The 12,847-nt window shown below is 40.2% G+C and overlaps 1 protein-coding gene across 4 annotated transcripts in view; it reads right to left on the bottom strand.

Moving 5' to 3' along the window:
- The window catches only part of SEC61A2 (SEC61 translocon subunit alpha 2), a 34,962-nt gene extending 22,154 nt beyond the window's left edge, over positions 1–12,808 (bottom strand). Inside the window, exons 1-4 of one of the 4 annotated variants that reach the window (XM_049626844.1) lie at positions 12,673–12,808; positions 10,533–10,600; positions 9,344–9,409; positions 3,172–3,250 (exon numbers count right to left, since the gene is read on the bottom strand). In XM_049626844.1, coding sequence (XP_049482801.1) covers positions 3,172–3,250; positions 9,344–9,409; positions 10,533–10,600; positions 12,673–12,679 — 220 coding nt within the window. In that variant the 5' untranslated portion in view covers positions 12,680–12,808. The remainder of the gene's footprint in view (positions 1–3,171; positions 3,251–9,343; positions 9,410–10,532; positions 10,601–12,672) is intronic. The other 3 variants (XM_049626842.1, XM_049626843.1, XM_049626845.1) reach the window with 3 other exon arrangements.
- Between the last annotated feature and the right edge of the window lie 39 nt (positions 12,809–12,847).

Genomic DNA, 12,847 nt, shown 5'->3' with positions numbered 1-12,847 from the left:
TTATCTCCAATATGCAAAGGGTTCTTACAAATCAATTAAAAAGGAACAAGCCAACAGAAAAAAATTTTAAAAAGGACAAAGAGAAACACAGTATGGCTGCTCCCAACGATGCTCTTTCTCAGGAAATACTGACAGTACAGGAGGGACCCCAGCGCCCACATCTCAACTACATAACCCTGAAACTCTAACCAAAGCTGACAGAGCATGGTATAATGTTGGAGTTTGGAATTTTGAGCTACGAACCAAAGAACCAGGAATCTGGGGCGCTAATTCCCCAAAAGAAGGTTCCCAGTCTCTGCTGCTGAGTCTCTCTCCCCGGCCAGGCTTAGTTCTTTTACCTCCTCTGGATTCCAAAAAATAAAACAGTTATCCTTCTAATAAATTCCATTTCTGTGTTTGAACTAGTAAATTTTCTCTTACTTTAAACAAGGCCACTCAGAAAAAATTCAAATCTTCAATAAAAATATAAAATGATGTTCTGGGGCGCCTGGGTGGCGCAGTCGGTTAAGCGTCCGACTTCAGCCAGGTCACGATCTCGCGGTCCGTGAGTTCGAGCCCCGCGTTGGGCTCTGGGCTGATGGCTCGGAGCCTGGAGCCTGTTTCCGATTCTGTGTCTCCCTCTCTCTCTGCCCCTCACCCGTTCATGCTCTGTCTCTCTCTGTCCCAAAAATAAATTAAAAAAAAAAAAAAAAACGTTGAAAAAAAAAATTAAAAAAATATATATATATAAAATGATGTTCAAGGTCACCAATACATAAAGAAATACAAATTACGTAACAGATACCAATTTTTACATGTCCAACTTCCAAAGACTAAGATGTCATTCTCATATACAACTGCTGAGTGCACAAAATACAAATCGTTTGGAAGATAATTTAGCACTATCTATCAAAAATGTAGGTGTATATATCTTGCAAACAGTTAAACTCCTAGAAATCAATTGTATTAAAAAATTACAGGACAGAGCATAACAGTGATTGTGTCAAGGTAACACCGGTTATGATACAAAAGCAGGGAAAACACTAAATGTGAGACTCAAGAGGACCCTAGTGGCCTGGAATCACACTTGAAACACTCCTTCATTTGTCTACAAAGCCATTTATAATCTGGCTCTTGGACTCATCTGCAACCACATTACTCCTTTCCTTATTTTCTTCCAGCCACAGTGACTCCTCATCGTTCCTTGAACACATTAAACACACCCCCATCTCAGGGCCTTGGCACACGCTATTCCCTAGAATGTTCCTTCCCCAGATCTTCACATGGCCTTCCATATCATGTCCTGTAGGTCTCTGCTCAAATGTCTCTCCCCTCGCCCAAAATATACTTCATGTAGAAGCTACGTCCCCAAACAGCGTACTATAAACTCCATGACAACAGGGACATTGTCATGACCACATCTCTAATCTCGGCACCTGGCACAAAGTTTGGCACACAGTTAAGAACTCAATAAATACCTGAATAATTTGAAAAAAATTATGGCATATCCATCTACTGGAATGGTATATGGCCATTAAATGAAATACCTCGTCCAAAATACTAAGTCAACACGCTAAAGTAATAGAATAGTGACATAGTTTATCTTATTTTTAGCTTAAAAGAAAAAGTACAGTTGGCCCTTGAACAATGTAGGGGTTAGAGACACTGACGCCCCACACAGTCAAAAATCCACATATAACTTCTGACTGCCCAAAAACTTAATAGCCTACTGTTGACCGAAAGCCTTATCAATAACATCAACAGTCAATTAAAACATATTTTATATCGGGGCGCCTGGGTGGCTCAGTCGGTTAAGCGTCCGACTTCGGCTCAGGTCACCATCTCGCAGTCTGTGAGTTCGAGCCCCGTGTCGGGCTCTGGGCTGATGGCTCAGAGTCTGGAGCCTGCTTCCGATTCTGTGTCTCCCTCTCTCTCTGCCCCTCCCCCGTTCATGCTATGTCTCTCTCTGTCTCAAAAATAAATAAAACGTTAAAAAAAAAAAAATTTTATAAAAAAATTTAAAAAAAACATATTTTATATGTATCATATACTGTGTTTTTATAATTAAATAAGCTAGAGAAAAGAAAATGTTATGAAGACTGTCATAAGGAACAGAAAACAAATTTACAGCACTGCACCGTATTTACCAAAAAAAATCCATGTAGAAGTAGACCCACATGGTTCAAACCCATGTTGTTCAAGGGTTAACTAAATATAAATTTACATATGTGAGTGTATATGCAGAGAAAAGGTCTGGATAGATATTCACCAATCCATTACCTTCCCAGGGGTCAACCTTGACATGCAAGACTTTCATTTTCAGCTTTATATAAAACGATATTCAAATTTTGGGGCGCCTGGATGGCTTGGTGGAACATCTGACTTTGGCTCAGGTCATAATCTCACGGTTCACGGGTTCGAGCCCCACATCAGGCTTTGCGCTGACAGAGTGGAGCCTGCTTCTGCTTCTCTGTCTCCCTCTCTCTCTGCCCCCCTCCCCCGCTTATGCATGCTCTCTCTCAAAAAAGAATAAACGTTTAAAAAAAATTTTTTTAACTATACAAATTCTGGTGCATTTTAAAATAATTAACCAATATTACTATTTTAATCTAAAAAAATTACCAACGAAACCCTTCATAATCCAGCCCCTACCTATCTCTTTAGCCACTGCCTTACACACATGTGCTGTTAGCTCAGGCTTCCCTCTCCCATGAATCCACACACTAAGTTCCAATTCAAATGCCATTCCGGCACTGTCTGCTCTCTGACACTGCAGATCAGGGCCATTGAGTCCCACACAAAACCCAAGGGCAGACTTTGGATGGTCTGTGAATCTCCTGAGATTTTATGCAAAACGTGTGTGTGAGTGTATACGAATTTTTCTCAGGAGAGTATACTTAAATTTAATTAGATTCTCAAAGGAAACATGACCCATAAAAGGATGGAGAACCAAAGCTCCAGCCGGCACTATCCTTCTGTTCTCCGTTGTACATCTACACTCCATACATACTTCTATTATTACAATACATGGAGTTTTGTAAGTATTTATGTGTTGGTCTCTTCTCTTAGGCAATGAGTTTCTTTTACCATATGCTCCCCACCCCTGTAGACAACAAAATAGTTGTTTCCACATTGTCCCATCTATCTGATGTCGGTACTAACGAGCATGGAGGCAAAAGCAGAAGTCCATACCTCTGTTGGATGCAAGAATAACTCTCATCCAGTAGAAAGGATCTGCAGAATCTGATGACATGATTCCAAATAGTGGTATCTATAACATTACATAAAACAGTTTCTAAAAATGAATTATGTCAATTAAGTTGGAACTTAATTCATAGTTCAATTACTTAATATTTGCAATACTTAAAAAAAAAAAACCGTTACTTCCCATGTTCTATAACAAAACAAGTGTACCTAAAGGCAAAGTTTTTTTAACAAAAATAAAAAAAACAGAAATCACTACTTATAGCAATCTACTAGTAAAAATACCTAGCAGGATGAAGATTTGTTGCAAAACAACGTAAATGCACTTAACACTACTGAACTGTACACTTAAAAATAGTTAAGACGGTGGGGGCGCTTGGGTGGCTCAGTTGGCTAAACGTCCAACTTCAGCTCAGGTCATGATCTTGTGGTTCACAAGTTCGAGACCCACCAGCAGGCTCTGGGCTGTCAGGGCAGAGCCCACTCCGGATCCTTTGTCCCCTTCTCTCTGCCCCTCCCCTGCTCGCGTGCTGTCTCAAGAGTAAATAAATAAGGTATTTAAAAAAATAGTTAAGATGGTAAATTTTATGTTATGTGTGTTTTACAATTAAAAAAAATATATACTCCTACCAGGGCACCTGGGTGGCTCACTCAGTTAAGCGTCCAACTCTTGATTTCAGCTCAGGTCATGATCTCACAGTAGTGAGATCAAGCACCACATCGGGCTCTGTGATGACAGCACAGAGCCTGCTTGGGATTCTCTCTGCCCCTCTTCTGCTCATTTTCTCTCTCTCTGTCTCTCTCTCTCTCAAAAGAAATAAAGAAACATTTCCAGGCGCCTGGGTGGCTCAGTCATGATCCTGAGCCTTGGCTCAGGTCACGATCTCGTGGTTCATGAGTTTGAGCCCTGCACTGGCTCTGTGCTGACAGCATGGAGCCTGGAGCCTGCTTCAGATTCTTTGTCTCCCTTTCTCTCTGGCCCTTCCCCTCTCCCTCTCTGTCTCTCTCTCAAAAATAAATAAACATTAAAGAAAATTTTTTAATAATAAATATATTTTTTTTAATTTTTTTTTTCAACGTTTTTTATTGATTTTTGGGACAGAGAGAGACAGAGCATGAACGGGGGAGGGGCAGAGAGAGAGGGAGACACAGAATCGGAAACAGGCTCCAGGCTCCGAGCCATCAGCCCAGAGCCCAACGTGGGGCTCGAACTCACGGACCGCGAGATCGTGACCTGGCTGAAGTCGGACGCTTAACCGACTGCGCCACCCAGGCACCCCAATAATAAATATTTTTAAAAAATACCACAACCTATAAATTATAGGATATATCTACCTAGTCATAAAATAATTTTGCTAAGCTATGGGTACTAAGAACAGCCACAGTCACACTCCCAATGTAAGACTGAGGATTATACATACAGTGGAATATTATTCAGCCACTGAAACTTATACTTAAAGCAGCTTATAATAGCATACAGAAGTGCTTATTTTGCAACAGTAAGTATGACACTGTTATCAACCTGGGGCAATTTTACCTCCCAGGGGACATTTGGCGCTATCTGAAGACAACTGTTACAACTTGAAGGGGGATGCTACTGGCATCTAGTGGGTAGGGGTCAGGGGTGCTAACATCCTGCAGTGCCCCCACAACGAAGAACTGACTGGCCTAAAATTCAGCGCCATTGCGGAGAAACCCCGGGATAAAAAGAAAGGTGCGGAATTGTATGAATAAAAGTTCAACACTATAAAATATGTTCAGAAGATAAAACTAAGTGTAAATATTTACAATCTTGAAGAATACTAATCTGTAGGGGTAGGATTATGGTTGACTTTATTCTTTTCAGCATTGGTCAAGTTTTCTATAGTGAGTGCGTTTTAATTTTTAATCAGAAAACAAAATAAATTCTTAACTTCAGAACGTTTTGTATTATATGACCAATGTTTAGGACACAGCACCAGGCCATACCCCTCCCCTCCCCATGTGGAGATCAGACACAAAAGAAAAATACATTTCCAATCTCAAAAACCTTCTTTATAATAAAGCTGCTTTTCTTTTTTAAGTTCCAAAAGATGCTGCCAACAATGGTGAATGACCCATCTGGTCAACCTAAACCTCTCTAGATGTCTGGATTTATTAGCTGGGTAAGCAAAACTGGTGAAGCAAGAAGCATGGATATTTTACGCGTACCCTAATGCTGCAGATGGTCTTCAGCTAACGTGAGAAACAGGGAGGAAGGAAGTTATTGTATTAAAACTAACACTATAGGACAGTCTACATCACAACATTCCCTAAGTGGAAAGAGGTCAATCAGTCAAATTACTTTCCTTAACTGCACCTGATGGAGATGGCCATTTCCTCCACAATTAGAAAAATTGTGGGACACTGAACAAGAAAAAGTGAGCCAAACTCCCCTAAGTAAGGGCATTCCCTCCTTTCCTGTAGTCAACAGGATTATTAAACTCAGTGTCTAATTTTATTCCTCTTAGTAAAATCCATAGCTATAGGTTTACGTACAACAGTATTTGGGCAGCAACAGGAGCTATTTTCTGTGACCATCACAGTTGCAAAGTTCCGGATTTTGCCCTAAATTACATACAATAATCAGTTTCAACTTGACAAGATACAGTACAGTACTTCAGAGAAGCCTTCTATATTTTAATGAAAACCCTCAACCGATAAGGTAGACAAAAGAAAATTAGCAGTAGGGATTTCCAAAGGCAGTGGGAATGGAAAGCCAAGCAAAATACTTCTGGGCTAAGGTGGTGAGCTGCAATTCAGTTACACAATATCCTCCCCAGTGCATAAGAAAACACGATTTTTTAAAACGTGTAAAATAGTAAAAGCTAATACAACTGAAAAAAGCTAAGGAAAAAGAAAAAGAAAAAAAAAAATCTGTAAAACAGCCAAAGAAGAAAAGAATCGTAAACTTGAAGCACTAGTGGTCACGGGCACGAGAAAACCATAGACAACTGAGAAGTAGATAGAGACTCAGCACCAAGGCGGCTCCAACCATCACAATGGAAGGCAAGAGATTCCTCACAATTCCCACAACATTCCAAACCTGGAGAACAGCAATCTGCACGGACAGCCTTATCTTTTTTGCCTCCTTTGGTTAGAAGGGAGTAGAAACAGCAGCTGGGAAGAAACGGATGAGAGAAGTGAGCGGTGGGGCTCTCTGCTGGTCCAACTGGCAATTACAGGGCTGCCCTGAGTTGGGAAACAGGGACCTGATCTGAGGTTAGGAACGAACAGAGCCCTCCTCAGTCGCATGGTGAGAACCACCCAGGAGAAGAGAGAGAGCAGAGCGCAGGGAGCATTCGCTGCGCTTCTCACGGTTCATCACCCCTCCCGCCATTCCCTCAGGTCAAAGAAAAATGGGTAGAACAGGAGACCCCAAGCCCTTTAACTGTGGCTGGGAGGGGAAAATAAACCTGAGATTCAGTGGTAAAAGAATCAAGAAATCACCAGCAGAACTGCCCAAGCATGAGAAAGACAAAAAACACAGCTTGGCAACTGTGCAATCATACTGTAGGGAAAAAAATAAATAATACAGTAATATAAAATGCATAAATTAATTTACTGCATGAAACAGTCGTGAGAAATGCCACAGTTTTTGAGCAACACAGTTCTTATGGTTCTTGGGTTCTAGCTGCCAAGCTTAAAATATTTACCACCTAGCCCTTTACAGAACGTTTGCTGACTCTTGGATTAGAAGATTCAATACTGTCGACACGGTAATTTTCTCTAAACTTATCTATAGAGTCAAAGCAATAAAACCATAATCTCAGCAAGCTTTCGTATAACAACTGACAAAGCTGACTCTAAAATCTATATGGAAATATGAAGAACCTACTTAAGCCAAAAACCATTTTGAAAAGGAAAAACAAAGTTGGAGGATTTTTATGACCTGATTACAGGACTTAATATAAAGCTACAGTAATCAGTGTGGTTGACCATAACAATCATGGAATATACATCAGTGGAACGGAACAGAGTACAGAAATATATCCATGCTTATATGGCTAACTGATTTTCAACAAAGATGCCAAGGTAATTCAATGAAGAATGGGCAGCCTTTCAACAACTTGCTATCTATACAGAAAAAAAATGAATACCAACCTTACCTTATGCCCTAATACAAAAATTAACTTGGAATACATCACAGACCAAAGCATACAAGCTAAAACTGTAAAATATTTAGAAGAACACAGGAGAAAATTTTCACCACCTTAGAAGAGGCAAAAATTTCTCAGAAACAAACACCATGGACCATCAAAGGACTTGATCAAAACTTAGGATGTTTGCTCTTCAAAAGATATTAAGAAAATGAAGAGCCAAGCTATAGACTAGGAGAAAATATTCACAGTACATACATCTGAGAAAGGACTTAATCCAGAAAATATTTTACAATGCAAACAATTCAATGGACAATAATGTAATTATTTTCAATGGGCACAAGATTTGAAAAAGATACTTCACAGAAGCTAAACACCTGATAAGTACATGAAAAAGTTGCTCAATATCATTTAGCAGGGAAATGCACATTAAAACTTCAACATCATTTATCAGGGCAATGCAAATTAAAACCCTACCCGTTAGAGGACTAGTACTGAACTGCCGAACAGTATCAAGGGTAGGCAAGGATGCAGAGAAATGGAACTCCTATCCGTAACTGGTGAAAATATAAAACAGGACAACCACTTAGAAAAAAGTTTGACAATTTCTTATAAAGCTGAACCTATAATTGCCATACAATCCAGCAATTCTACTTCTAGGTATTCACCCAAGAAAAAGGAAAAGAAATATTCACAGTCTTGCACAGGATTGTTCACAGCAACTTTATTATAGCCAAAATTTGGAAACCCAAATGTCCAACAAGAGATGAACAAATCATGATATAGTCCTGAAACAGAACACTACTCAGAAACAGGGATGAATTACTGGTACACCAAACACATGGACAAACCTCAAAAAGCTAGTGATGAAGTCAGACACTGAGGAATAACACTCTATGACTCCACTTATGTGAAATTCAAAAGAAAAGAAAAGAAAAGAAAAGAAAAGAATCAAATTCTAGGTACAGAAAGCAAATTGGCGCTTGCCTGACACTGGGGGTGAGGTTAAAACTGACTAAGGGAGATTACACAGAACTTTCTGGAGTGACAGAATGTTCTATATCCACTGAGGTACTAGATATGTGGGTGTATACATTTGTCAAAATACTTCAAAATGTACACTTAAGAAATGAGTGTATTTTACCATACATAAATTATACCTTCGTAAAGTTGTGTGGTTTTTTTTTGTTTTGTGTTTTGTTTTTTGTTTTTATGGAGAGGAAGGGAACTTCTAAGATGTTAAACGCGGTAAAAATAAGATTATTTTTTCTACTTTTCCATATTTTAAAAAAGTTCTCTCTCCCTGACCACCCAAAACAATTTTAAACTACATACAGTAGTAAAATATTAATGATCAAATCATTTCACTCTTCAAAAAAATATATTTAGCTTTTCCCCAGATTATGGACTTAATGTACTCCACTGCTTCCTAATACAATTTTTTTTTTTTATATTTCCTTATATGTATCTCAATAGCTTTTCAAAATCCTCAAAAAACTTTCACCTAAATTATCTAATTTAATCCACACGGCAATCCCATGACATGGACAGGTCACATTTATTCTCATTTTGTGAACTTAATCTCTGCAAAATATCATTTAAACGCATCACTGAATTTCATCAACTTATACAGCATATTACTGGGGTTCTAGTATTTGACTTTGGGGGATTTTTAAATCAATACATGCTACTTACAACATGATTAAAGGCAAACAAAACAGAAAATACATTTGCAATGTATATGTCAAAGGTGTAACACATTAATATACAAAAATCCATCTTAAATCAGGAAGACAAAAAAATCTCAAGAAAAAAGTGGGTAAAGATTATTAACTGCATGCTAAGAGAAAAAAAGGAAAAAATGTTCAAACCCACTACTAAAAAAACTAGAACAAGGTAACCATTTTCATCACCAAGTCAGATTAAAAATAACAATGCTCAAATGGTATTTATTGTTTTAACTAAAATAAGTTTCTCAAACTCTAACCAACCAAAACCCTCCAACAATTCATAGATATCTAATTAGTATTTGGTTTACATACCTGACAACATACTAAGAAAATGAAGAGAGTTATAGCAGTCCATAGTACCTTCTCTCTAAACTGGATCTGTACAACAAAATGAGGATGAGCCATCAAAACCAGGAAACCGCAATCACAGGGCAAAATTCCACATTAAAGCATAACATTCCGCATCGTGACATGCTCCTATTAGTTGCTATTACAATACTCTCACCTAGTTAGTAGCAGCCAAAGCAAACAGCTCAACTTTTCGAACATAACTTTCTTTCCTTTTCCAAGAGTTAAGTAAGTTACATACAGGCCCCATCACACCGCACGACGTTAACGGAAACCAAAAAGGACAACATGCAAGACACAGACCAAATACGCATGCACTTCAGTTAACAGCATTGTGCAAAGCTGGGGTGCCCATGATAATATGCTACGAATATTTCGCGGAATATGAAAAGGTAGAGCTTCTTGGGACGCCTAACATGGACCTGGAACAACTATTTTTAAAACCTCAAAGCAATAAAAAAAAAAATATATATATATATATATATACATATATATATATATATATATATATATATATATATATATGCTTGTGAATAAAACAATAAGATGAACACAAGTTTTCCTTATTTCTTTCTACATCCCTCTCCCATTAGTTTTGTGAGATATCACAAGCACAGCAGAAGAGGATTGTCTGGGAAGTGGCCACTTCGGGATTAACACTATTTCTGAATTTAAATACCTTAGCTCCGAAAGTGTACAGTGATGGAAGAACAATGTGATGCAGTCACATTATTTTCTGAATGCATTTCTGTAATTTTTCTTTGTACTGAATGATCAAGAAATGCGAGGTCTATACTTGCACAATTTAATTCATTTATGTAAAACAGCTGTAGTCCTCCAAAGTGACCCAGCAGACTGGGTCATTCATAGCGCAGTGGGATCACCAGAGATAGAAGAGTATCTTATCTAACAGGTAGGCCAAAGAAACACTTGGTTTGGAAATGTCAACCTCAAAGAACCGTCATTTTTAAGACCACAAGATAACCTGTCTGGATTTACACTGGCCCACACTAGTTTTACTCACTTTGTGCCTCTTGCGAGGAGGAGCAGGTAATATTTCTCCAATTACACCATAAAAGGGTTGGGGATGGTAAATCCATCAGGAGCATAAGCCATTTAGCTGCCCTCTATATTACCAAAATGGTATACTTACTTTCCTTTCAGGTTTCTGAATTTCTGGTAGAACTGCACAGAAAGGTTTGATAACTTCTAAAAACTTGACTGTTAAAAAAAAAAAAAAGAAAGAAAGAATAAATGTCCCTATCACAAAGTTTTTAAAAAGAGATGTACCTTTTCACAGAAACAAATACAAATGTTCTCTAACTCTCAATGGCAATCCATCCCATTCCTACCTCCAAAAGTAATCATGGTGTTCTCCATTTCAAATACATCAGGGAAGAGAAATAATTCAAGGGACAAAAGAATCCAAAAGGTTTAAGGGTTTAGTCAGTGGAAGCAATACAAGCATTCTTTTACCAAGATTTTGCTTCCTCATGCTTGAATCCAGCTTTATAATATATAGAAAAGGAATAATTCAACGAGCATCAAAATACATCAAAGGAAGCAAATGCAGTCTACTACGTTACCCACAAGACAATACGCCAGAGAAGAAAATAAGACCTACCAGAGGAGGAATACAGGAGGAAAGTACAACAGGAAATGGGCTAGACTGCAGGACTGACTTTAGATGGAAAGACGCTGAAATGGATACGTGAGAAACATCGCGGAAACACCTGCTATATAGATAGCTCTTTTTGAAGCATACAATCTCTACTTCATTTCACTAAGTCAACATTCATTGCCTGGTTGCTCTCCCACATAACAATCTCAAAGTACTTGTGTATGTGTAATAATCAGCCCAGAAAATGACAATTACATTTCATTAGAAAGTACTGCTTTCCCAGAGAACTCATTATATACAAAAGTAAGATAAACCAAGGTTCTTTAAGGATAGACACTATCTTCTGGCATAGCTTAAGTCAATTCCTGCCAAAGAACGGGAGAATGAAGATGATATTCTCTCAGTCTTTGCCAGCGTCTGAAATGTGCAGAAACACAAGAAGGCACAACTAGCTATTAGTTATGATCATCTTCCCCTACAGACACTGGATTCTGTATACTAACATCACGAAATTGTTTTAACACGGACCTGAGTAATTACGCTCTCACAGTTAACCAAAAGTTGACTCGATCATCTCACGAAACTCTCAAAATGATGGCAGTCACTGATGTCTGACAAAAGAATTCAGAAATTCTCATGGGAAGATATTCACTGCCCAAGTACGATTCTGGACTATTTGGAAAGCAAATCTGAATTATGGAAGAATTATTCTCTATGCAAAACAAATATTAATCACATCGGGAAACTTCCTAGACCCCTTTATCCCTTTTCTGCCCCACCTCAATCCAAATCCCCTCCCAGATTTCTTGGCTTTTTATGATCATTTGTGTTGGAGAGTTCAAACAATGCTTTGGTCAGCCACTTGTCCATTCTTGTGTTGCAGAATTTCACCGATTATACTGTAAATTCAAGGTCAGGGGTCTCCTCTACTTCCTTTCTAAATGTCCACTAGTTGGCCAATGGGGGCACGGCTCCCGTTTGCACTTACCCACTCATCCAACAAACATCTGAACAGCTATGTAAGTATCTATGTGAATACATGTGGTGTTGAGTGTTTAGGAGATGGCCCTCAAAGATGCCCATAATTCAAGGCCTTGTCCCTACCCTGAGGTTTATACAGCCTGACACACAGTGAGTTTTCAGTAAACGCTACAAAATGACTGAAATGAAAATTTTAGGGAAAACGCTATGCTACCAATCGCGCTTCTTTCCTCCCCTAACATATATATATATGCCATGCATCACTTTCTAAAAAACCAAACAAGCCAGGGCGCTTTATTCATCCCAACTAACACGCCAAGGAAGGGTGATTTGGAAATAAAAATACGAGCTTCCTAAGCTCCTGAAAAATCAGAAGTGGTCCAGGTTTCACTCGGTTCCCTAACTCCCCGCCCCCAAAACCACTGGCCTCCCCTCGCCGTCCCCCGCTCCTCGCCACCCAGCGAGCGCAAACCCCGGGCCTCCGGGTGCGGGCCCCCGCAGGCAGCCGGGGCAAGGCCGCACCGCCGGAGGAGCCTCGGCGGAGGCCCCCGGCCCGCGCCCGCCGCAGCGGCCCGGCGCGGCCCGTGCCTCTCCGGCCCCCAGGCTGGGCCACCCCGGGGGGGCGCCCGCCCCACCGTCCGCAGCCCGTCGGGGCCCACACCCCGGCGAGAGCCGCGCCGACGCTACTCACTGCCCATGGCGGCGGCTGAGGCGGCCCGGCGGGGCACAGCAGCCTCGGCACTGCCTTCGCTCGGGTCCCGCGGCTAGGGTCTCGCCGCCCGCTCCCGACGCGCTCCGGCCGGCCCCGCGCAGACTCCGCCCTGGACCACGTGACCCGCGCGCCGGCCCCGCCCGGCCCCGCCCCC

Source organism: Panthera uncia, chromosome B4, assembly GCF_023721935.1.
Source record: "Panthera uncia isolate 11264 chromosome B4, Puncia_PCG_1.0, whole genome shotgun sequence".
In the NCBI taxonomy this organism is placed as follows: Eukaryota; Metazoa; Chordata; class Mammalia; order Carnivora; family Felidae; genus Panthera; species Panthera uncia.
This window is presented reverse-complemented; position numbering and strand designations above follow the sequence as displayed.